General features: G+C 48.3%; 1 protein-coding gene across 5 annotated transcripts in view; it reads right to left on the bottom strand.

Moving 5' to 3' along the window:
* itsn1 (intersectin 1 (SH3 domain protein)) overlaps positions 1–21290 on the bottom strand; it is a 43710-nt gene extending 22420 nt beyond the window's left edge. For 2 of the 5 annotated variants that reach the window (XM_086175373.1, XM_086175388.1), the window contains exons 1-18: positions 21150–21290; positions 13891–13945; positions 13083–13175; positions 8125–8188; positions 7877–8037; positions 5979–6155; positions 5689–5767; positions 5502–5602; positions 5364–5427; positions 5122–5259; positions 4944–5038; positions 3061–3200; positions 2841–2963; positions 2619–2768; positions 2395–2535; positions 2196–2283; positions 1973–2112; positions 818–901 (exon numbers count right to left, since the gene is read on the bottom strand). In XM_086175373.1, coding sequence (XP_086031499.1) covers positions 818–901; positions 1973–2112; positions 2196–2283; positions 2395–2535; positions 2619–2768; positions 2841–2963; positions 3061–3200; positions 4944–5038; positions 5122–5259; positions 5364–5427; positions 5502–5602; positions 5689–5767; positions 5979–6155; positions 7877–8037; positions 8125–8188; positions 13083–13175; positions 13891–13918 — 1866 coding nt within the window. In that variant the 5' untranslated portion in view covers positions 13919–13945; positions 21150–21290. Of the gene's footprint in view, positions 1–817; positions 902–1972; positions 2113–2195; positions 2284–2394; positions 2536–2618; positions 2769–2840; positions 2964–3060; positions 3201–4943; positions 5039–5121; positions 5260–5363; positions 5428–5501; positions 5603–5688; positions 5768–5978; positions 6156–7876; positions 8038–8124; positions 8189–13082; positions 13176–13890; positions 16560–21149 lie in introns of those variants that run through there. The other 3 variants (XM_086175398.1, XM_086175408.1, XM_086175381.1) reach the window with 2 other exon arrangements.
* Positions 21291–21504: the final 214 nt, after the last annotated feature.

The raw sequence follows: 21504 nt of genomic DNA, 5'->3' as shown, positions 1-21504 counted from the left end.
TAGCAGTCCACCAAAAGGCTTCCAGTTTGGAGTGTTAGCATCTTGTTTTACAATTCTGGAACAAGAAGGCGTTTCTCTAGCTTATATCTTAGCTTCTTTTCCATTGTTTTACATTTTATACGCCCCTTTTTTAGTCTATAATTTAGCATCTAGTCGCTTCCTTAGCCTTAACTAGCTAGTTTTAGCCTTCCAGTCCTTTAGCTATTATTGCCTATAATTCAACCTCTAGTTGCTTGCATAGCCTTAACCAGCTAGTTTTAGCCGACACCATCACTTCTAGTCCTTTCGCTAATATTGCCTATAATTTAGCTTCTAGTTGCTTCCTTAGCCTTAAATAGCTGGTTTTAGCCTTCACCATCACTTCCAGTCCTTTAGCTAATATTGCCTATAATTTAGCTTCTAGTTGCTTGCATAGCCTCAACCAGCTAGTTTTAGCCTTCACCATCGCACCGAGTTCTTTTGCTAATGTAATCGCCGCTGGTTCCTCACTTGACGTTTGGGCTTTTTGTTGTTCCTGCTCGCTTTACTTTTAATAACTAGCTTGCATTCCTCCAGATGGCTGTTTGAGCGGTAAAGGTTGCCGACCCCCGGTCTGCACCATCGCAAACATCGATAAACCAATCGCTCGCTTTGATTTTCATGAAAAATTCTACCTTCTCAGCCAATCTGGTGATTTTAGATTTCAACGGAAACCGGGACGGTCGAGACCTCGACGTTCTCGTCTAATCCGCCAGATGGAATCAGAACGCTAGGCGGATCTGGCCGAGGCGGTCCTGGCAGCAGCACCACCGGGTCCGGCGGTGGCAGTGTGCTCTACCTGTCTCCCTCTCTGATCCTGGTGAAGCCGGCGTCCCAGCGCTTCTATCCCGGCACAGCGGCTGCCATAGAACTCACACAGACACTGGCGTGGGGGTGGGTTGGGAGGAGAGGTGGAGCACAGAGGCGGAGCGTGGGAGATAAAGAGGAGCAGAAATTATAAGAGGAAGGGGGTCATCGGGAGGATCAAACCAAGAAGACGGGGTGAGGGGGCAAACCATTGATGGATGGGGCGGGGGGGGGTGATGGTTCACACTGACAAGACAAACTCCCCCTGCGGGACAGACCTTCTCGTCTCCGAACGCGACCCCGCTAGGTTAGCAGGGTTAGGTTAGGTTGGCGATGAAGCCGAGGACGCGGATCCACATAAAAACACTCACAGGAGGGACGAGGGGGACGAGAGACGGCGGGCAGGATGGGAGCGCGACGTAGCTTAGCTTGTTAGTGGAGGTTTAGCGGTGACACTAAACGGGGGACGGACAGAGGAGGAGGGAAAACCCGCCGCTGGATTCCAAACTTCACACAACTCAAGTGGAAAATACAGTAACACCTTGACTTAGGAGTTGAACTGTGTCCGAAAAGGGCCTCCGCGGTTTTGCGATGCGATTTTAAACGAGTGAAAATAACGGATTTTTTTTTTCCCCCTCTTTCAGCCGATGCAGAACTGAACACTTTACGACACGATAAAAGAGCATGTGAAGAAATACAGTGGTTTTAGAAAGTGTGTTTACCTTGGAGATCATGAATCGCTCTATCCTGAACTTACTGGCCGCACACTTAATGCTGCTAAATCTAACTTCTGCTACACTTTACGTCTAAATGCCATTTCCCGCCGTCTGCCGCACCAGAACCCGGTAAACATCTCCCGCCTTCTCACAGCAACGCTCTTCTTCATCGTACCTCACCAACAACAACAACTTCTCCATCACGCACAGCTCTGTTGTGTTTTCCGTGATGCTCTAGGCTAGCTAGCTAGCTAGCTAGCTAGCGGCGGACGCTTTGAGACGCCGCTTCTCGGAGCTAAACATCCACTGGGATCTGGGAAAACTCCTAAATCGATGCTCTCGTAAGTCAAGGTTCCACTGTACGGGGTTTTGACAGTTCATTTTGCTGGCAAAAAGTGTGTGTGTGTGTGTGTGTGTGTGTGTGTGTTTACCTTCAGCTGCGTGTTGAAGGCGTCTATCTCCAGCAGCTTGGCCCGGGTCTCTCTCTCCACCGCGTCCAGCTGGTCCCGGAGCTGCTGCCGGCTGGACTCCTTCTGCTCCACGGCCTTCTGCAGGGACGAGAGGCTGTCACCTGAACACACACACACACACCCAGATTAGTCACACACACACACACACATTTGAGCACGTGGGCCGCTTGCTGCTGCTACTCACGGTGGAGGCTGTTCTGCTGGACCTGCTTCAGCTGGTCGTTGAGACTCTGTTTGTCAGGGATCAGCCTCCCCAGCCACTGCTGGGAGTCCTGCCGCGGGACGGAAGAGGCTGCTGAACATCTCCGAAGGACGAGCGGCGGACGAGCGGCGTCCTGGCGCAGAAGGTGCGGCGGCGGCGGCGGCGGCGGCTTCCTGCGTACCTGCAGCTGCTGCTGGAGCAGCGTGATCTCGGCGATGCGGGTCTCCCTGGTCTGGTTGGTCTGCTCCACCTCCCTCCGCTGGGCCAGCAGACGGAACCGCACGTCCTTCAGCTTCCCCTCCAGCTGGGTCTTCTTGTCGTTCTAAACGGAGGATGCGTTCACATGCGTGTGCTGAACTCCTATTTGTGTGTGTGTGTGTGTGTGTGTGTTTGTTTTAGGACTACCAGGGCTTCCAGCTCAAACTCCAGCGTCTTCTTCCTGGCTTTCAGCAGGACGATGCTCTCCTGCTCCCGGTTCCTCTGGGTGAGCAGCTCCTGGCGCCGCTGGCGTTCCCACTCCAGCTGCCGCTGGCGCTCCAGCTCCCGTTTGGCGGCCTTGCGAGGGGTTTCCATGATGTTATGACGGGCGGATTCTCCTCGGCGATCCTCCTCCGTCCCGTTCCCTACCTCTCTCCTCTCGATCTCCTTGCGTCTCTCCTCCTCCCGCTGCCTCTCCAGCTCCCGCTGCTTCTCCAGCTGCTTCTCCAGCTCCTGCTGGCGCCTCCTCTCCTGCTCCAGCCTCTCACGTTCCTGGTGGGATGCGAAAAGGTTCGGCGTGACTTCGAGGAGGTCCGAGGAGGTTTTTGGAAATGCGCGGGGGAATCCGGCGGGCGGCGAGGCCGGCGACCTTCCTCTCCTGCTCCTCGCGCTCCAGCGCCGCCAGCCTCTCCTGCTCCTTCCTCTGCTGCTCCTGCAGCGCCTGCCGCCTCTTCTCCAGCTCCAGGTTGCCTCGCTCAAAGTTCTCCCGCTTCTTGTCCTCGAAGGTCACTGCGGCGCAGAGGGAGGCCTGCTTCACCGACCGCACTTTCTTTCTTTACATCCTGCTCATACTGTTTCCACTGGTGCAGTGATATGATGATTATTCATCGCTAGCTATCTGGCTTCACTGCGGACCTCAGAGCAAGAAGGTCATCTCACGGCTCTGTGGAGGTTCTCGGTCATCTCCTTCTCCTTGTCGTGACAACCGGTCTTCAGTTTCCTCACTTTGAGACGTTTCGGTTCCGAACCGAAGCAGCTTCTCGGATGAAGTGAAGAAGTACGAGTCCGAAAGAGACGGTGACAAGAGTTCATGACAGGAACTGACCCGGGTGACTGAGAACCTCCCAATCTACTTGTTGGTTGTTTTCAAAAGCCGCAGGGCAAAAAGAATCTTGGCAAAAAGAGCTCTGGCATTTCTTCTTCTCCTTCTTCTTCTTTCGGCTTTTCCCTTCAGGTGTCGCCACAACGAGTCAACTTTCTCCATCCAACCCTATTCTCTGGATCCTCCTCTCTCACACCAACTACCTTCATATCCTCTCTCACTACGTCCATAAATCTTCTCTTTGGTCTTCCTCCAGACCTCATGCCTGGCAGCTTCACCTTCAGCAACCTTCTACCCAGATCTTCACCATGGTTTGGACATGAACACTCCTTTGTTCATCTCCAAAACATCTCAATCATCATACATGTCCTGCACCCCTGTGACAGATTCTTCTTCTTTCGGCTTTTCCCTTCAGGTGTCGCCACAGCGAGTCAACTTTCTCCATCTAACCCTATTCTCTGTATCCTCCTCTCTCACACCAACTACCTTCATATCCTCTCTCACTATGTCCATAAATCTTCTCTCTGGTCTTCCTCCAGACCTCTTGCCTGGCAGCTCCAATCCAGCATCCGTCTACCAATATATTCTCTATCCCTCCTCTGTCCATGACCCAACCATCTCCGTCTGGCTTCTCTGACCTTCTCTCCAAAACATCTAACATGTGCTGTTCCTCTGATAGACTCATTCCTGATCCTCTCCATCCTGGTCACTCCCAAAGAGAACCTCAACATCTTCATCTCTGCAACCTCTAGTTCTGCCTGCTGTCTTTTGGTCATTGGAACAGTTTCTAGTCCAAACATCATCGCTGGTCTCACCACTGTCTTGTACACCTTTCCTTTTATTCTGGCCGATGTTCTTCTATCTCTTGGTACCCCTGACACTTTTCTCCACCCATTCCAACCTGCTTGGACCGTCTCTTCACCTCTTTTCCGCACTCTCCTTCGCTCTGGACTGTTGACCCTAAGTACCTGAAATCCTCCAGCTTCTTGATCTCCACTCCCTGTAGCCTCACCGCTCCACCCGAGTTCCTCTCATTCACACACATATATTCTGTCTTGCTGCGACTAACCTTCATTCCCCTCCTTTCCAGTACAACCTCCACCTCTCTAGATTTTCCTCTACCTGTTGTCTGCTCTCACTACCGATGACAATGTCATCCGCAAACATCATGGTCCATGGGGATTCCTGTCTAACCTCATCTGTCAGCCTGTCCATCACCACTGCGAACAAGAAGGGGCTCAGAGCTGATCCCTGACGGAGTCCCACCTCCACCTTGAACTTCTCAGTTACCCCTACAGCACACCGTACCACTGTCTCACAGCAAGCATACATGTCCTGCACCAGTCTAACATACTCACACACTAACTTCATAGCTCTGGCATTTCTAGGTCAGATTTTTTTGGTCCCGATATCAGGTGGCTCTCCCTCACCTGGAAGCTTCTTCTCCTGGTTGCTCTCGGCCTCCTCCTCAGCTTCCTCCGGGACGCTCTTCTGGTCCGACTGGACGCTGTCGCTGCGCACCCGCCTGAGAAGCACACGCACTCCCGATGCTCAAAAAAAAACGTACGGTCGTCGTTCGGCGTGGATGCCGGGACGCGAGGCGCTCACCTGAACGTGGGCGGGAGGTAGTCCGGCGGCAGCACGGGGGGCAGGGGCAACCCGGACATGGCCATGTCTATGAGGTGCATGGCCAGGATGAACTCCTCCGCCGTCAGCTTGCCGTCCTGGTCGATGTCCGAGAGGCTCCTGGGGGGACGGACGGTCGGTCGGTCAACAAAAAACCGAGCCGATACGACAACGCTCCCGGTTTCAAGGCGTCTAAAACGAGGCGGAGGCGTTTGGGTTCTGACCATATGGTTGCCAGCTGGCCCTGAGGAAGACTGGACTGCATGAGGATGGTGCGAGCTTGAGGACCTGCCGGGGGGGACAGGAGACATCTGAGTCCACGCCGAGCGACCCGAAGACCACGGCGGCGGAGCTTAACCTACCGGTGAGGTGGCCGCTCATCATCTTGTCGTGGGAGTTGAAGAGCTGGCGGTACTTGAGCCGGGACGACTGTGGGACGGCCCAGTCGGAGGGAGGCGCAGCCCTGCCGCCGGACACAAGCACATATATAAGACACGGAGAACCCGGGTTCTACATGCTAGCGGCGTCTGCGGGGAAGCGTGGACCCACCCGGCGGCCTCGAAGGACGACCCCTTGGGTAACTTGGCGCCGGAGCGGTTGAAGGACGACGACTTGTTGACGGAGGACGCTGAGGGAGCGGAGCAGAAACACGAGGTGAGCATCTTCACCCGGCTCGTAAAGACCTGAGCCGCTCGGAGGTCAACCTGTCGGGATTTCTTGCTTGATATCTGAATCCCTTAATACTTGAGTCGAATTTAATATTTGAGTCGAAAACTAAGAGAGGGGGGGGGGGGGTTACGCGAATAAACCTTTTTTAAAAAAAGAATCGGGTGCAGTACCTGGGTGGGAGAAGCCCGAGATGGGCGGCATCATGGCGGCGGGCGGGGCTCCGTTGGCGATGGGCTGCGGCAGAGGCGGGGGCGCCGACGACACCAGCGGCGGGGAAACGCCCACCGGCAGCGGGAGGGGGGGCACGCCTGGAAGCGGCGCCGCCATGGCGGGCATGGGGGGCATGCCTGCGCAGGAACATATCCAAAATGAATATTCAGAACCGGAGCAGACCGTTTTTTTTGGGGGGGCGATTGATGCAGGAATTGTCTAAAAGTCACGGCGGAGATTGACAAGGAGGCGTAGATATGGTAGATATCAGACGTCCAACAGCCGGTTTCACACGCCACCGCGAACAAGGTGAAATGGAAAAAAAAAAAAAAAAAGCTTCAAAATAGATTATTAAAGAAATGCCATTTATACAAGAAATTAAATTATTAATTAATTATGAATCCATTTTAATTGATTTTAATTAATTAACCAATTATTAACTAATATTAAATAATTTTAATTGATTTTAATTAATTCTTGATTAATTTTAATTAATTAATTAATCGATTGATTAATCTTAATTGTTTAATTAACTAATTAATTGATTGATTAATTAATTAATACAAGAAATGACATTTATACTCCACTGAACGCCACAGGAGGTCTTTCCTACCTGAAGCTATCAGACTTTTTAATTCCTCTTCCTTCAGCCCAAGGGAATCTTCAAATCTTTGTACTTAAGACCTTAAAACACTTGATAGCCTTAACCTTGACAATTTATATTTTATTGTATTTCTTATTCTCCCTCCTTCCTGCTATTATCTATTATTGTTATGTTTTTGCTTGAAACTCTGGCACAGCAATTTCCTTTGGGATAAATAAAATTGTACATAAAGTCATCTCATCTCATTTATTCTGTTGTCTATTCTTATCCTTGTTGTTGTTGTTCTCTCTGTCTTTTTAATCATCTTCTCATTGTCTCTCTATTTAATACATAATAAAAATACATAAGATTTGTATAGAGTTATAAGATTTGTACACAAAGACGCTTTTTTATATTTTTTATATATTTTTTTTAATTTATATTTTTATTCAGATTTATTGATACTATAACTGTTACGCTGCTGTGACCAAAAAAAAAAAAAAAACCCCAATCTGGATCAATAAAGTCCATCTTATCTTAAAACTGCGGTTAAAACCTGATGAAAAGGGGAAGAATAAAGTAAAAAAAAAATATATCAAAGAGAAGGTGTTCTTTAGTGATTTAAAATGACTCAAAATACCCACTTTTACTTGCACCAGCTGTAAAAAAGCAAACGGCAGTGATTCTTTTCAGATTATATCCATAATATGTGCTTCTGACTGGGAGCTGCAGCTGCGTTTCCTTTCTCCGTGTCCTTACAAGTGTCATGACAATAAAGATGAACGTCATCTAATCTAAATTCCTCTCCATTCAGCCGCCGGCAACCATAAAAACCTATCTTTAACCTAAAAAAAAAAACAAAAACCGTGCAATATTTCATTTCACTGTGCAATATTTCATTTCATAACAGCTACACTACAAGTTTCTCTTCTATCATACTATTGTGCACTCCTTACCTCACTGTTTACTAAGACACTTTATAGTTTCACTGAGACACTTTATCGTTTATTTTTATTTCTAATTCTGCCTTTTCTTTTATTATTTATTACTGTTATATTTTCTGTAACCCTGGCACAGCAATTTCCTTCGGGATTAATAAAGTTGTTCTTAATTCTTATTCTTAAAAACAGGAAGAAGCATCATCGCAATCAGGTGAAATCCTGTGTCCTGTAAACACACCGTCCTGGGGGACGGACGCTTATTTTGAAGGTCGGCTGCTGATAAGAGAAAAAAAAAAAATCCGTCGTGAAACCGAAAACGCCGTGTGTTTCCTACCGAAGCCGCTCTGCGGGGGTAAAGGCAGCGGGGGCTGTTTCATGCTGGGGGGCAGCGCCGGGGGCAGCGGGTGACCCTGCAGCTTCAGCTTGATGAGCTTCATGGCGATGGAGAACTCGTGGATGTCCATCCGCCCGTCGCTGTTCATGTCGGCCAGAGCCCTGCGGGGGAGGAGCCCGATCATCCACGCCGTCCGGGAATGATGTTTTTAAAAAAAAAACAAAAAAAAAAAGCGGCGGCGGACTCACCAGATCTGGGCCAGGATGGGCGGGGGAAGTCCTGATTGGAGGAAGAAGTTCTTGGCCTGATCCCCTGATGAAACAGACAAACAGGACGTGATGTACGACCACAACTCAACGTCGGAGGAGGCGAGGAGAACGATCCGGAAGGTGGAGCTGCAAAGAAAAGTCGATTTTCCCGCAAAAGGTGGTATTTAACCCTCGATGAACATCGCCCAACCCTTTCTGAACCTCCTTTACTGGCGATTTATTCTTCCGAAACATCGTTATAGGCGGTTCCCGCGTCCGTCCGGTTATAAAAGAGCAACTGCATTTGAATTTCTTTTTTTCTTTTTCACTTGAAATTCAAATGCAGTTGCCAAGACAACAAGATTTCCACCAGAATTGACCCGGATGACTGAGAACATCCACAGACTGCTTGTGATTGAATTGAAATGTGGTCTTTTATTTTGGATGTTCATTTTCAAAAAAATGTCATTTTAAATTTCAAAACGATGGCGATCTTGCAACATCTAAATAAAACGTTTTCAAATATTTTTTGTCGCTCTTAATAAGCGAGTGCGTGACTGGTTTGCTGCCCGTGGATAATTTACATTTTATTTTTGTTTTTTTTCGTGAAGACAAGAGTATTTTGCTTAAAAGTAACCTTCAATCCAATTCTGAGTTCAAAATGTTTTGTTGCACGTGGAAATGTCATTTAGTTTTCTCTGCAGCTGTTGATTTATGTATTATATTTTGTTTATACATAGCATAACGGTAAAAAATATTATATTATATGGTGTGTTAATTTATTTTAAATTTCAAAAGGGTCGTGTGGCTCCCGGTATTTCATTTTAATAATCGTTTAATTTCACTATATTTTTTAGTGTTTTTTTTTTCTTCTTATGCTGCAATATATCTATTTCATCATGGAAAAAAAATTCAGGTGCTGCAAAAAAAATAAATAAAAGAACGATAAATCGCGGGAACCGAATTCCAAAAAACCCCCACAAAGCAGCCAGGATCCACCTTGCTCAGACCATCAGGGCCTCCAAGACTTTAAGCCAAAACAGAAGAAGCAAAATAAAAATAATCGACCCGTTAGACCAGGGGTGTCCAACATCTGCCCGCAAGGGGGTTCGACCAGGCCCGCAGGATAATTTGAAAGTGAAAAAATGCATAAAAGACAAGGATTTAATTATTTTAATTAAATGCAATTCAAGAATTTTCCACTAGGGGGCGCACTATTTTGGTCAGAGGAGACGACAATCCGCATCACTGAGACGGACCAATCAGCAGACGGTATCAATGCACCACCTGCTGCTTGTTATGACGTTGTTTCCACCCTGTTCGCCACCTCCTGCTACGCCCTCATTAGCCAAATTGTCGTTATCAAAACAGAGAAAAGTAGTTAAAGAGTGTCGAATTTTCAAAGAAAATTTGACTACATCCTATTTATTTACGGAAACGCACGGGAAACCTTTGTGCTCGGCGTGTTTGGAACAAGTTTCTGTATTTAAGGAATATAATATTCGGCGCCACGACGAGACTCATCAGAGCGAAAAATATGACAGCTTGCAAGGAAACTGAGAAGAGAAAAGATCAACCAATCACAGGCAGGTCTGAGGAAACAGCGTCCACTTTCATCCAGAGATGAGAAATCAGTGCAGCAGCGCTAAAAGCCAGCGAGCTAATTGCTGGTGAAAATGTGCAATTTAACGTTAGTCACCAGCTTCACTACTAACTAGTATGATGGAATTCTACTGTTCATGCAACTCCATCCATTTTCAGTATGTATTGTGTGTGTTTGCATGTTTCATGGATGACGTTTACACATTTACAGGTGAATACTTTCTTCCTCACGCATTTAATAGCACTGTCTTTAATTTGTAAGGTGAAGGCAGGGATTCAATTTAGATTTTATGTGCACATGTGGAAATGGTTTAAAAATCCCTTTCTTTATAAGTCTCGTTTAATCTTAAAGTGCATTACTATATTTATCAATACCAATTATTTGTTAAAGTTTTGTGCCTTTGTACGATCAGAGGGATCACATGATCACATGATTGCACTGCAAACATGTGAACGATAAAAGTAAATTGCACTTTTGTCGAAGGAAATATGAGGTGTTTCATGAAATGTTTTGTAAAAGGATTGTTCATTAAATTCCAAGATTTTCCTCTTGTCCTTGTACTTCTTTACACCAAAAGAGAGGAAAGACATGATATTTTGGTTATTTATTGCTGAGTATGCTATTATTTTAATGGTCCGGCCCACTTGAGACATGAGTTTGACACTCCTGATTTAGCTTTCGCTATCGATCGCAACGCCATCCGTGAATATCCGAGTCCGGGTTGGTTCCCGCCTCCCCTCGCCTGTCACCGTGTCCGTCACCACAGCAAACCAGGAGGAGCTCAGAGCTGATCCTTGAAGGAGACCCATCTCCACCGTGGACTCCTGCCACTCCTTCTCTGGCGTCCTCCACCAGCGCTCTCCCAGCAAACAGCATCTGCAGTGCTCTGATGCTGCCGCTCACAAACTGAAACCGCTTTTCTTCTCCCGCCTTCTATTTACCGTCTGCCGGAGTGGCTCGTCAGCTTCACGCCCCTGGAGCTGCTGCAGCTCTGAACATCCCCCTGGCTCTAGGAAGTACCTCAGGCGTCCTCTCGCTCTCCGGGAAACTCTCAAAAACCGTTCTAGCGCCTCTCCGAAACACTTCCAGCATCATCATGAAGACCAACTGCCTTTACCTCCTTCCTTCCCGTCAAACCAAAGTAGGGGACGTCTTCCTCATCCAAGTACGATTTTATCTCTGCACATTCCCATCTTCATCCCTGACCTCGCAAACCCACTGTAGATCCTTCACACACCCCTTGGCACATTAAAAATGTGTGTGTTTGTATTAAATGGCAGCGGACGTATCTAGCGATGTATCAAAACCGCCATCTGGAGCCTCGCTACTTCGCATTTCGCATTTTTTTTTCCTGATGAAATAGGCATATTCTAGCCTAAGAAGAAAAAGACTGTAAAATATATACTGCTCAAAAAAATAAAGGGAACACTTGAAGAACACAATGTAACTCCAAGTCAATCCCACTTGTGTGAAATCATAGTGTCCACTCAGGAAGCAACACAGATTCATTTTAACTTGTTTTAAGGACATTACATCAAAGTTGGATCAGCCTGGAGTTTGTTTTTACACTTTAATTTGGAGTGTGATTCCTAATCCAGACCTCCATGGGTTGATACAATTGATTTCCATCGATCATTTTTTGTGTGATTTTGTTGTCAGCACATTCAACTGTGTAAAGAGCAAAGTATTTCATAAGAATGTTTCATTCATTTAGATCTAGGGTGTGTTTTTTAAGTGTTCCCTTTATTTTTTTGAGCAGTGTATATTAAAATGCCACTCAAATTCATTGTATGAAACAAATCAATTACATGATCTCCTTTGCTAAACAAAGATAGCCAACATGGCCACCTCTTGCTCTACTGTTGTTTCGCCATGCCAGCATCTACATAAAACTCTGCTTCAGACCCAAAGCGTAGCAGCAAGACGCTGACTATCGCTGAAAAGATAAAACTTAGATGTGATAAAGGAAGAAGCTTTGCTGAAGTTGGCTGCTATGACAGCATGAACGCACGAAGAAGACGAAGCTAACGTTCGGAGGACGGCGACCAAAAGCTTCAGTAAAACGGCAAAACAGGTTGCACAGCAAATTCATCATCGCTCAAGTTTCGGCGCCGCAAACTATTTTCAACGGCGAGGTCCGGGGGGAGTTTGTGGGAGGTTGGTTGAGGGTAAATATATCTGAAAATACCAAATTCACTTTCCGGGGGGGTCTTGAAACGTAACTCAGGTGAAAAGAAAGTGGATTTCCGCTGTACTTTATTGATCTAAATTGCTTTTCATTGAAAGCAGCTCCTGCTGCTGAGTCCAGTGGGGAAGAATCAAAAAAGAACTCGAAGGAAAAATAAAGAATATAATGACGCATAATAAAAATAAGATAAAAAGAAGAGTAAAGATCGAAACAAGTAAAGATAAAGGTATGTAAAAATATATGTGATGTATTTACAAGTACATAGATATGATTACATGTAGTAATTTGGTGTATAAGTTGGGGTTGTAGTCCAGATTTCGGCCTGCCGAACTATTTTCTTTGTATATTTCAATAAGTATTTTCAATCCATATTGAATCTGGAAACTCCTTATTTTTTCCTTTTGTTTAATTTTGTACGGATGACTCCATACAAAATAATGTCGGTATATGTATGGGATCTTTAAGGATTTTAAAGTTGAAATCAAATGACGAAAAAAATGTAAGGATTTAAATCAATTAAATGGATTGATTTTCATTTTGTTCAATTTACCTAGTTGGCCCGCGCATGATCTCAAAATTCTCAAAATCTTTGTACTTCAGACCTTAAAACACTTTATAGCCTTGACTTTGACACCTTATAGTTTTATTTGTATTTCTTATTCTCCCTCCTTCCTACTATTATTTATTATTGTTGTGTTTTACTTGAAACTGGCACAATTTCCTTCGGGATAAATAAAGTTGTTCTGATTCTTATTAACCCTCATATTATGTTAAGGGTCAATTTGACCCATTTCACCCATTGACCCAATGGGTCAAGTTGACCCTTAACATAATATGAGGGTTAATAATTAATAATTAAGTAAGAAATGCCAGACAAATGACTGTGTTAAAGTCTTGCTGAAGCCGCCGCCATGACAGCATGAGGGATCTCCAGCTAGTTAAATGAAGAAAGACCAACAGCAAGACGGCGATCTTAAGCTGGGTTCCTGGAACGAGGGTGCACTGTACTTCTTCCTGTAAGAGGGTTCCAGTTGCATCCACCCGCAACTCCCTTAATTCAGATCCAAACATCCCGCAGCCGCCAGCGACCTCGGCTGACCTCGGCTGACCTCGCCGCCGCCGCCGCCGCCGCCTGGTCTCACCTTACAGACGGCAGAGGACAATTACCTGTGATGAAACCGCCGGCGGTGGGGGAGAGACTGTGGAACTGCTGATCATGTTTGGCTCTTTCATCCACCGAGATGAGGAACACATCTGGACCTGACACACACACACACACACACACACACATTAGACACAGAGGGGAGGAATGGCAGGAATTTGTGAGTCATGAGTTTCACTTCCTGCGTCCAGAGAAGTGACAGTTGCTGAAAGCGCTGGTGGTCCGGGGGAGCGTTGAGCAACTAGTTTACAGCTAAAACTGGAAGAAGGCGTCGCCTGATTCAGTCTGGATTCCCGGCGGCGGCGGTGGGGACGGGTGTTTTTCCTCAATCTGCGGCTCATTTCCAAAGAAAAGGCACGGACGCATCTGCTGCCGGTAACACTCCGGTGGAGTTGGTATGAATTTTAAACGTGCTTCGTCTTGTGCGGCGATGAAATAAAACCGAAAGAACGGGAGGGAAGATGCAGGGGAACTTTACCGAGGCCTTCACCTCGTGAATATTAGAGAAGATAATAAACTGGCGGAAAGAAACTGGAAAAACAAGCGGCGGGTTTCCATGGAGACTGGCTTTTGATCACCTTTAAATCAACTCGCACAAATGGAAGTTTGGGCTGTTTTCTGTCGCCGCGGTTACTTGAATCATCGCAAAAGACCGGCTCACAAAGATACGCCGCCCGTTGAACTCATTTTAACCGGAGCAGAAATTTGGAGAAGTTTGGCGGAAGGATAAACAACCAACACGTTGGTGTCCGGCTGATGAAATACAGCACGAAAAACACACCCGGCGGTGAAAACAGGAAGGTCAGTACGGACCTGTGAAGGCGGTGGGGAACTGCGCCATGGTTCACTCAGTCTTCTTCAGCGACACCTGAAACAAACCAGACCAGCGGGTTAGCGGCCTGCACCGGTAAAGGCTGCGCGTGGAAACCAACCGGCCCTGGTCGCCCTGCCAGATCCTACTAGATCCATCTAGGAATCCATGGTTTGTTTTTTTTTTTTTTGCACGCATCATTGCTGGTATGTGAGAAATCACTGGTGTGACTGCATTTACGGAGTGTATTTACCGGCGAGTGACGTCCGTTTACGAGAAAAATAGGGAAATTATACGACATTTTTTTAATATTACATTACATTACATTGCATTTGGCAGACGCTTTTATCCAAAGCGACTTACAATAGAGGACATAGGGACTGCAAATACACTTGCAAATACAAGATGCACAGGAAATATACAGAACAGTAAGCTGGGGTTAGTGAGGTTTTTTTTTTTTTTTTTAATATTGTATCATTTAGGTTTTTGTTTTTTTTTTGCCATTTAAAGCACACTCGCTGCCGCTTTGTGACGTTCATATTTCTAATAGTGTTTACACAACCTATTTGTTGTTTATACAAATCCAAACACACCGTGGACAGCAAGTAATAATATCAGTGTATAAGGAAGCACCTTTCCACACCGTACATATGACAATACACACTTTAAATCTTGAATCTTTTTGCGTGTGTGTGAAATTATAGATGCAATAAAACAGCAAACTGAAGCAAGGAGCAGTAAACAGCAACCCGATGCATAATCGCATTTTAATATTTGCTTTCACTTAGCTAGGAGACCCATTTCCAGATCACGTGATCCGGGCAAGTTTATGGAATAACTCCTGGAGTTATTCGTGCATGTGTGTGTGTGTGTGTGTGTGTGTGTGTGTGTGGAACTCGTATCACAACATAAGCATGCGATTCAGGAAAAATCCAGAAAAAGGCTAGGTATGAAACTGCTATTTCTGTGTATGTGTGATGCGTACGATCTTGCGCAGTGTGAAGAAGGCCAGACCTTTGAGCTCCTCGCCAGATCGGCCGAGCTATTCTCATTCTGGTCTTGCAGGCCTCCTCCTCCACCTCCTCCTCCTCCTCCTCCTCCACCTCCTCCACCTCCTCCTCCGGCTCCCCGCCGAGACACCCGGCCGCCGGGGCCTAACAAGCTTTCTGGCCGAGACCCCGGACAGAAGAGCCCCATGTGACCGCTTGGTAGCAGCGGTTGAGCATGTCAACGTAGCCAGCAGACCCTTATTTATACATGGCAGGATGCCTGGGCAGGCTGCTTTAACACACACACACACACACACACACACACAGAGACAGAGCGCCACTTGTGCACTGCTAGGCTCCTTCTGTTCCTTTCAAAGGCACTATTTTCTCCGCACACCGAGGAGCAAACACGATGCTCTTCTGTTGCATTTGATTGACGGCACAAAGCCGGAGCCGCGGAGGGACTGCGGACGGTCCCGGACGGGAAGAAGGGCCTGGCGGCGGCGATCTCTGCGACGGCTCGGGCCTCCGCCGCTCACTTGTGTACAAACTGCAGCGCGCTTTTATCACAGTAAACAATACGTTGCGATTGACATTTCCGGCGGTTTCCGGACGCTCGCGCCCCCTCGGCGTGAACTGACAAACGTGTCGTAAAACCTTTGGCCCTTCGGTTTTTATAGCGGAGCCTCCTCCTCGTCACATTTTATTTCCAGAGCGCATCATTGGGCGCTCCGGCTCCTTCACGGGACGCCAGGCTGACTTGCAGCGCGGCCTTATAAACCTATAAGCCAACATCCTGATGTTTGCAGGGACGTGTCCGAGTCCGCTGCGACTCCTAAACAAAAAAAAAAAAAAAAAAGATGATGGAAACTCAATGTAAGGTGTGTGTGTGTGTGTGTGTGTGTGTGTGTGTGCGCGCGCAGAGGTATGTTAATCAGATCCAGACCTGCCTCCCCAGCCAGCTGACAGCCCCCTTCGCAAGAACGAGAACAATCCCGCGCCAACTCTGAGGGAGTTGTAAGAGTGTGTGTGTGTGTGTGTGTGTTTGTGTGTGCGGTGTGTTCGCCGTCACGTAGGCAAACACACATTGCGGGGGGGGGGGGACGACTCGGACTGACAAAACTCCGACTGGCAGAAACAACCCACATCCGAAATTCTGCAGAACAAGACTGTGCTTCGCTCACTGGACTCAGTGTGTGTGTGTGTGTGTGTGTGTGTGTGTGTGTGTGTGTGTGTGTGTGTGTGTTATCAGAGCAGGAGGACAAAGTAACCAGCTTAACTAGGTCACAGGAACAAAGCCCACCCGACACACAAACACATGTACCCCAAGCATGTGGGCTGACACACACACACACACACACACACACACACACACACACACACACACACAGAGGGAAGAGTGAGGCAGCTGAATTACTCAGGAGGGTCCCGGCCTGCTCTGAACCCGGGCGTCCGCTGCTGCTCCGCCACGCCGCCGCCAACGTGCAGCAAATGCAGCACAAACTCCACGCGTGTGCGCCTCGTCACGCTGCGTCTGGTTAAATATTAACGTTAGCGGCGCCGGTCCTCGCACGGGGCGGATATCGCGCGGCGGGGGGGTTGGTGGGCGCCGCTTAAAGGCAAACTTCTGGTGGAGCGCACCGGGCATAAAATGATTGTTTGGGTGATTTGGAAACGGGGTCATGACACAGTTTATCCGGCATTATTTACAGCGGCGGCGGCGCCTGCGGGGAGCGGCGGCGCTGCCCATCGCAGACGGCGAGTTAATCGCACTTCTTAAAACAGGAGCCGGTAATTTGTCGGCGGGTCGTATCATGCCGAGTGTTTTGCAATAAAGTTTTTTTTTTCTTTAAACACTGTGAGATTTCCACAAAATGTTTCTTGGAATTGTGACTTTATGTCAGCCGATGTTAGCGTTTAGCTCTCCACCAGTTTGAGCTAAAGCTAACGATAGCCATCGTGTCCGTCTCTGCTGTTTGGGGAAATATTTCATCACAAAATCCCCCTCCAAAGAAAAACCCTGAGTCATTCCACAACTGGAGAGCGGTCCGTTCACCGTCGCGACGTCCCGGTCGCTTCTCCGCTGTCATTTTCCGGACAGCGGGCGACACAGCGACGCTAATGAAGAACGGGGGCTAATGAGCGCGGGCCCCGCCGCTCGCTGCAAAACAAACGGGGTTTGGAAGCCGGGGGCTTCCGATGCGGAGAAGAACCCCGGGCTCTTTTGTGCTTTTGTTTGCGCCGCTGTGTGAACACGTATTGTATTAGTGGGATTAGCGTGTATAATTAGAGCGGCGGGATCCGCCCCGGTGCCGACGCTGGCGACAGATGCCTGGCTAAGCCGCAAACACTCGCCGTGGCTTCCTGCCCCCCCGACACCACCTCGCCGCTGACCCTCTTTACTCCGCTTTGATGCACCGCAGACCACCTCCTATTGTTTTGATCACACACACGCTTTACTGCCAAGGACCGGAGACGACGATCCCGTACGTCACATTCATTGATCCGGGGGCCAATTTATCCTCCATTAAAGAAAATCACCTGACAGATTTCGGTTCTATTTAATTGCGGGGAATTTCTTGCTGAATGTGCAATGATTTCCTTTTCTCCCGAGTGATTCTTTTCCGTTGACTATTTCACATTTTCTTCCAAAGGTTCATAAAATGTTTTGATTTTGCCCAAACGTCTCGCTGAATAATGAAGTATTTATTGATAGATTTTAATCAATGTAATTTGAAGAGAATTTTCTGGCTCGTTTCATGTCATCATTTTCTAATTATTAAAGCGCGCCAATGGAATTGCGGACGTTCAAATTGTTTTTTTTATACATTTTTGAAACGATATATTTTTACTCGCAGGTGGCTGACTGGTGTTTGTCTTGTGAAGTCAAGGTGACAATTTATAAATCAATCAATAAACAAAGGTCCAGATACCCTGCCTTCACACCAGATAGGGTTTAACCACCACAATCTACAGACTTGGTCACAAGCAGGTTGTTATGAAGTTGTAAGTCCTTGTCTGACTGCTGATAATGAAGTGTTCAGCTTATCTTTAGCGAGCGGGCCTTGAATGGTGCCTGTAAATCAGAATGAACCGGAATCACGGCGGCAGATAAACCCGTTGGGTTTAACGGCGAGTGTCTCTTTGACTGAAAACTGATTCCCTGAGCCGTCATGTTCACTCCGGTCCACGGCCTGGACGCTGAAGCCATGACGGTGCTAACAAGCGTAGCTTCTTCACATCAGCATTCTGTCGGTTCGCATTACCACCCAGGCTCTCTCTCCTCACACACACACACACACACACACACACACACACACACACACAGACAGACAGTCGGTCAAAACACACACTGATGTAGCTGTTCCTCCAACACCGCTGCTCTCACGGTGGTGTAAAGTGTTGCAGCCGGAGAGGCGACACACCCCAGCACACACACTTTCACCGCCAGGACTGCAGTGTGTCGGTGTCATCGCCTCCCTCCGCTTCCCCTCCATCCGTCTCCTCGTCCCGCCTCCGCAGACGATGACCGAGGCGACGCGCCCAGAACCGGAACAACTGGAGCCCGGGTGCCTTTCCATGCCCGTCGAGTGTTTACACAAGTTCGGGGAAAAGGCGCTGACACGCACGTCGGGAGGCGTTTCTGATCGGCGGGGCCTCCGTCCTGCCCGACCAGCCTGAGTCTGCTTCCTCAAAGCAAAGACGTCAAACCCTGAGTCGACAGATACGTATCCTCCACGGCGGGAGCTTAACTCCGTCCCGACCGCCGTTTAGCCGATCGGGCCAGAATAACACCGAAAGACTCAGACGAATGCAAAACAGCCGCGATGAGAAGGTCCGCCGGTAATAAGGGGTCACCGACCGGAATCAGAGTGACTTTAAATGTCGGCGCCGCCGAGCTGAAGTTACGTGGAGGCGCAGCGACGCACGCGTTGTGTTTCGACAGTGACAAGGGAGGACCGGAGAGACAGTCGTGCTGTTGTTTGTCGTTGGGCGAGTCAAGGCCGTTGCTGAAACCTCGCCCAACTCTCCAGCGATGCCAGCTAAAATGAGACGTGATGACATGAAGATGGCGGGGAAGGACTGCGCACGGACGCTTTACTCCGCACACCTTCCTGTCATGTATTTTCTAGAAGCGCCCGACCGCGCCGGCCTGCACGTGCGCTTTCGGGACGGCGTTCTGAAATGCCCACGTTCCCTCGCACAACAAACCCATTCACAACTCGCCATTGATTCTGCTTTTAGGGTTCACGCAGGGACTCTCATTTTCACAAAAAGGGATAAGAAAACAACAAAACAGGATGTTGTTTTCAGACTGCTGTGCAAATTATGGAGACGCCCGAGGAGGAGATTGTTGATTATTCGCATAAAATGACAAGCTTGCACATTTTTCCGTCGTGTAAAATTGTAAAAAAAAGCATTTTGATGCCTCTCATTTCTCTTTCATGAGCTGTAACGTGAATACTGAACTGATTTTTACGGCGAGACTCCCGTTGGAGCCGGTGAAGGTCTTCATCAGGGGGAATAAACATGGGACGTCGGGGGAAAATGTGGGTTTCGGAGCATTTTGTCTCATGAGTTGGGAGCATCTTCAGGTGTGTGTTATCCCAATCTGCACGTCGGTGTGGATTTTTTTCAAAGAAAAAGGTGCGGGTAAAATCGCGAGCGTCCGAGGGTAAATGAAACACGTCTGCGCTGCCATTAAAGGAGGGCAATGTCAATAAAACGCAAAGGTATCGCGCGCAAATGGGCCGAGCCGTTTTGCATTTTCACGCCGACATGGAGAAGTAGTCATGCGGTGAGGACGAGGCGCGAGAGGTCACGTGATTCACTGAGGAGCTGTGTTGCAAAGCATCCGGCGTCTGCAGAACCTCAAGGATCTTATCTTGAAGAACAGCAGCTGCAGCGCCGCTCACCCTGTCCATCTGACAAGCTGAGAAACTTCACGAAGACCTTCTGACGAAACACATCGGGATCAGTCGGCTCGGGAAAAGCTAAAAGCCGCCGCTCTTTCACACTTTGGCTTCGTTTAGATCAACGTTTGGATACTCCAGCTGGCTCATTCTGGCTCCAGAGCCAGAGTGAAAGGAAGCGTGTCCAAAACAGCGGTGAGACCGTGGTTTGGAGACAATGGCATCAGGGAGAAGACAGGAAGCAGAGCTGGAGGTCGCAGAGATGAAGATGTTGAGGTTTTCTTTGGGGGGCGCAGGGGATCGGGAATGAGTCCATCAGAGAGAGAGCATATGTCAGACGTTTTGGAGAGAAGGTCAGAGAAGCCAGGCTGAGATGGAACAGAAGAGAGATATTGAATATAGGAGTAGAAGGATGCTGAGGTTGAAACTGAGGACTAGAGGAGGACCAAGGAGAAGATGCAGTGACAGAGGACATGAAGTGAGTTGGTGTGGGAAGAAGATACAGACGATCGGGTTTAAAGGAGGAAGTCGATTCGCAGTGGCGACCCCTGAGGGGCGCAGCCCAAAGCAAAAGGAGAAGTAAGATAAAATAGTTCCTTTCCCAACATCCAGCCGAACATCACCTCCGAGGTGTACTTTCCTCCTAGAAAGCCAAAGCCCTTCCTTTCCTGCAGACTGGTAGAGGAAGCGCTTTGCATGTGTAGGCTTATCAGTTACCCCGCTTTGGAGCTTCATCTCCTCCGGCTCGGATGCCGCTTTTTGTGGGGGTTCACGGCTGACGGTTCCCGGTAAAGCACGTCATTTCACCAAAACCATTCCCTGCAGCATAAACAACACACCGGGTACCGATGGCACGACGGAGCCGGTGGGGAGGCGGCGGACACACGGAGCAGATGTGATTGACATCTGGCGTTGATTTGGACCCGGGCTAAGCTAAGCGGTGGACCGGGGCCGGGACGGCCGGGCGTCCAGGCGTCCGGACGGCGCTCGCTGACCTTGTCAATCCGCGTTGTTGTTGCGAAAGTTCCCGGTAAACACCGACCGGGGCGACGGTTGGGTCACAGGCAGTGCAGATGCACTGATTTCACGTTAGCATAGGAGCTAGCATGGAGACGCGGACGGTGTAGCGAGTGAGGCTGGTATTTTGTGACAGTTTCGTCGGGGAGGGTAATAACACACACATCCCGCGGATGGATGCGTTGAAGGGCGGACTGACACCGGGAGAAAACGGCACGACGGCGGGGTTCATCCTGGCGGAGGGACCGTCGCTGCTAGCATGGAGGCTAGCCAGGGAGAAGCTAACGTCAGCCCGCTCAGGGGACATTCTTTCGCATCACACACACTCCGCTCAGCTCTTACCTCATAGTTCACTTTCCATCTTGGAATACCAAATAAACTGGATCATTATATGTTTATGTGACCATATAACGTGGTATCTTCTCTCTGGGTGTCTTGTTTTAATTGGCAAAAAAAATCCCTTCCCCGGCGATCCTCCCGGCGGCTCTGAGATCCCGACAGACTGAGGGGCAGTTGGAAAATGGGGTAACGCCGCCGAAGCATCGCGAGATGTCAGTGTCGCACAGGGGCCCGGCCGCGAAATCTCGCGATACGTGGAGCGGGGGACCTCCCCTCCGACAATAAATATAATAATATTAACTCTTAATATAAATATTATACATTTTTTTTGAAAGAAAAGCTACAAAATCGCTAAATA

Source organism: Fistularia commersonii, chromosome 2 (genome assembly GCF_037954325.1).
Source record: "Fistularia commersonii isolate RoL2024-O1a breed Wild chromosome 2, RoL_Fcom_v1.0, whole genome shotgun sequence".
Taxonomy (NCBI): Eukaryota; Metazoa; Chordata; class Actinopteri; order Syngnathiformes; family Fistulariidae; genus Fistularia; species Fistularia commersonii.
Note: the sequence above shows the minus strand (reverse complement) of the source record. Positions and strands in the feature narration are given on the sequence as shown.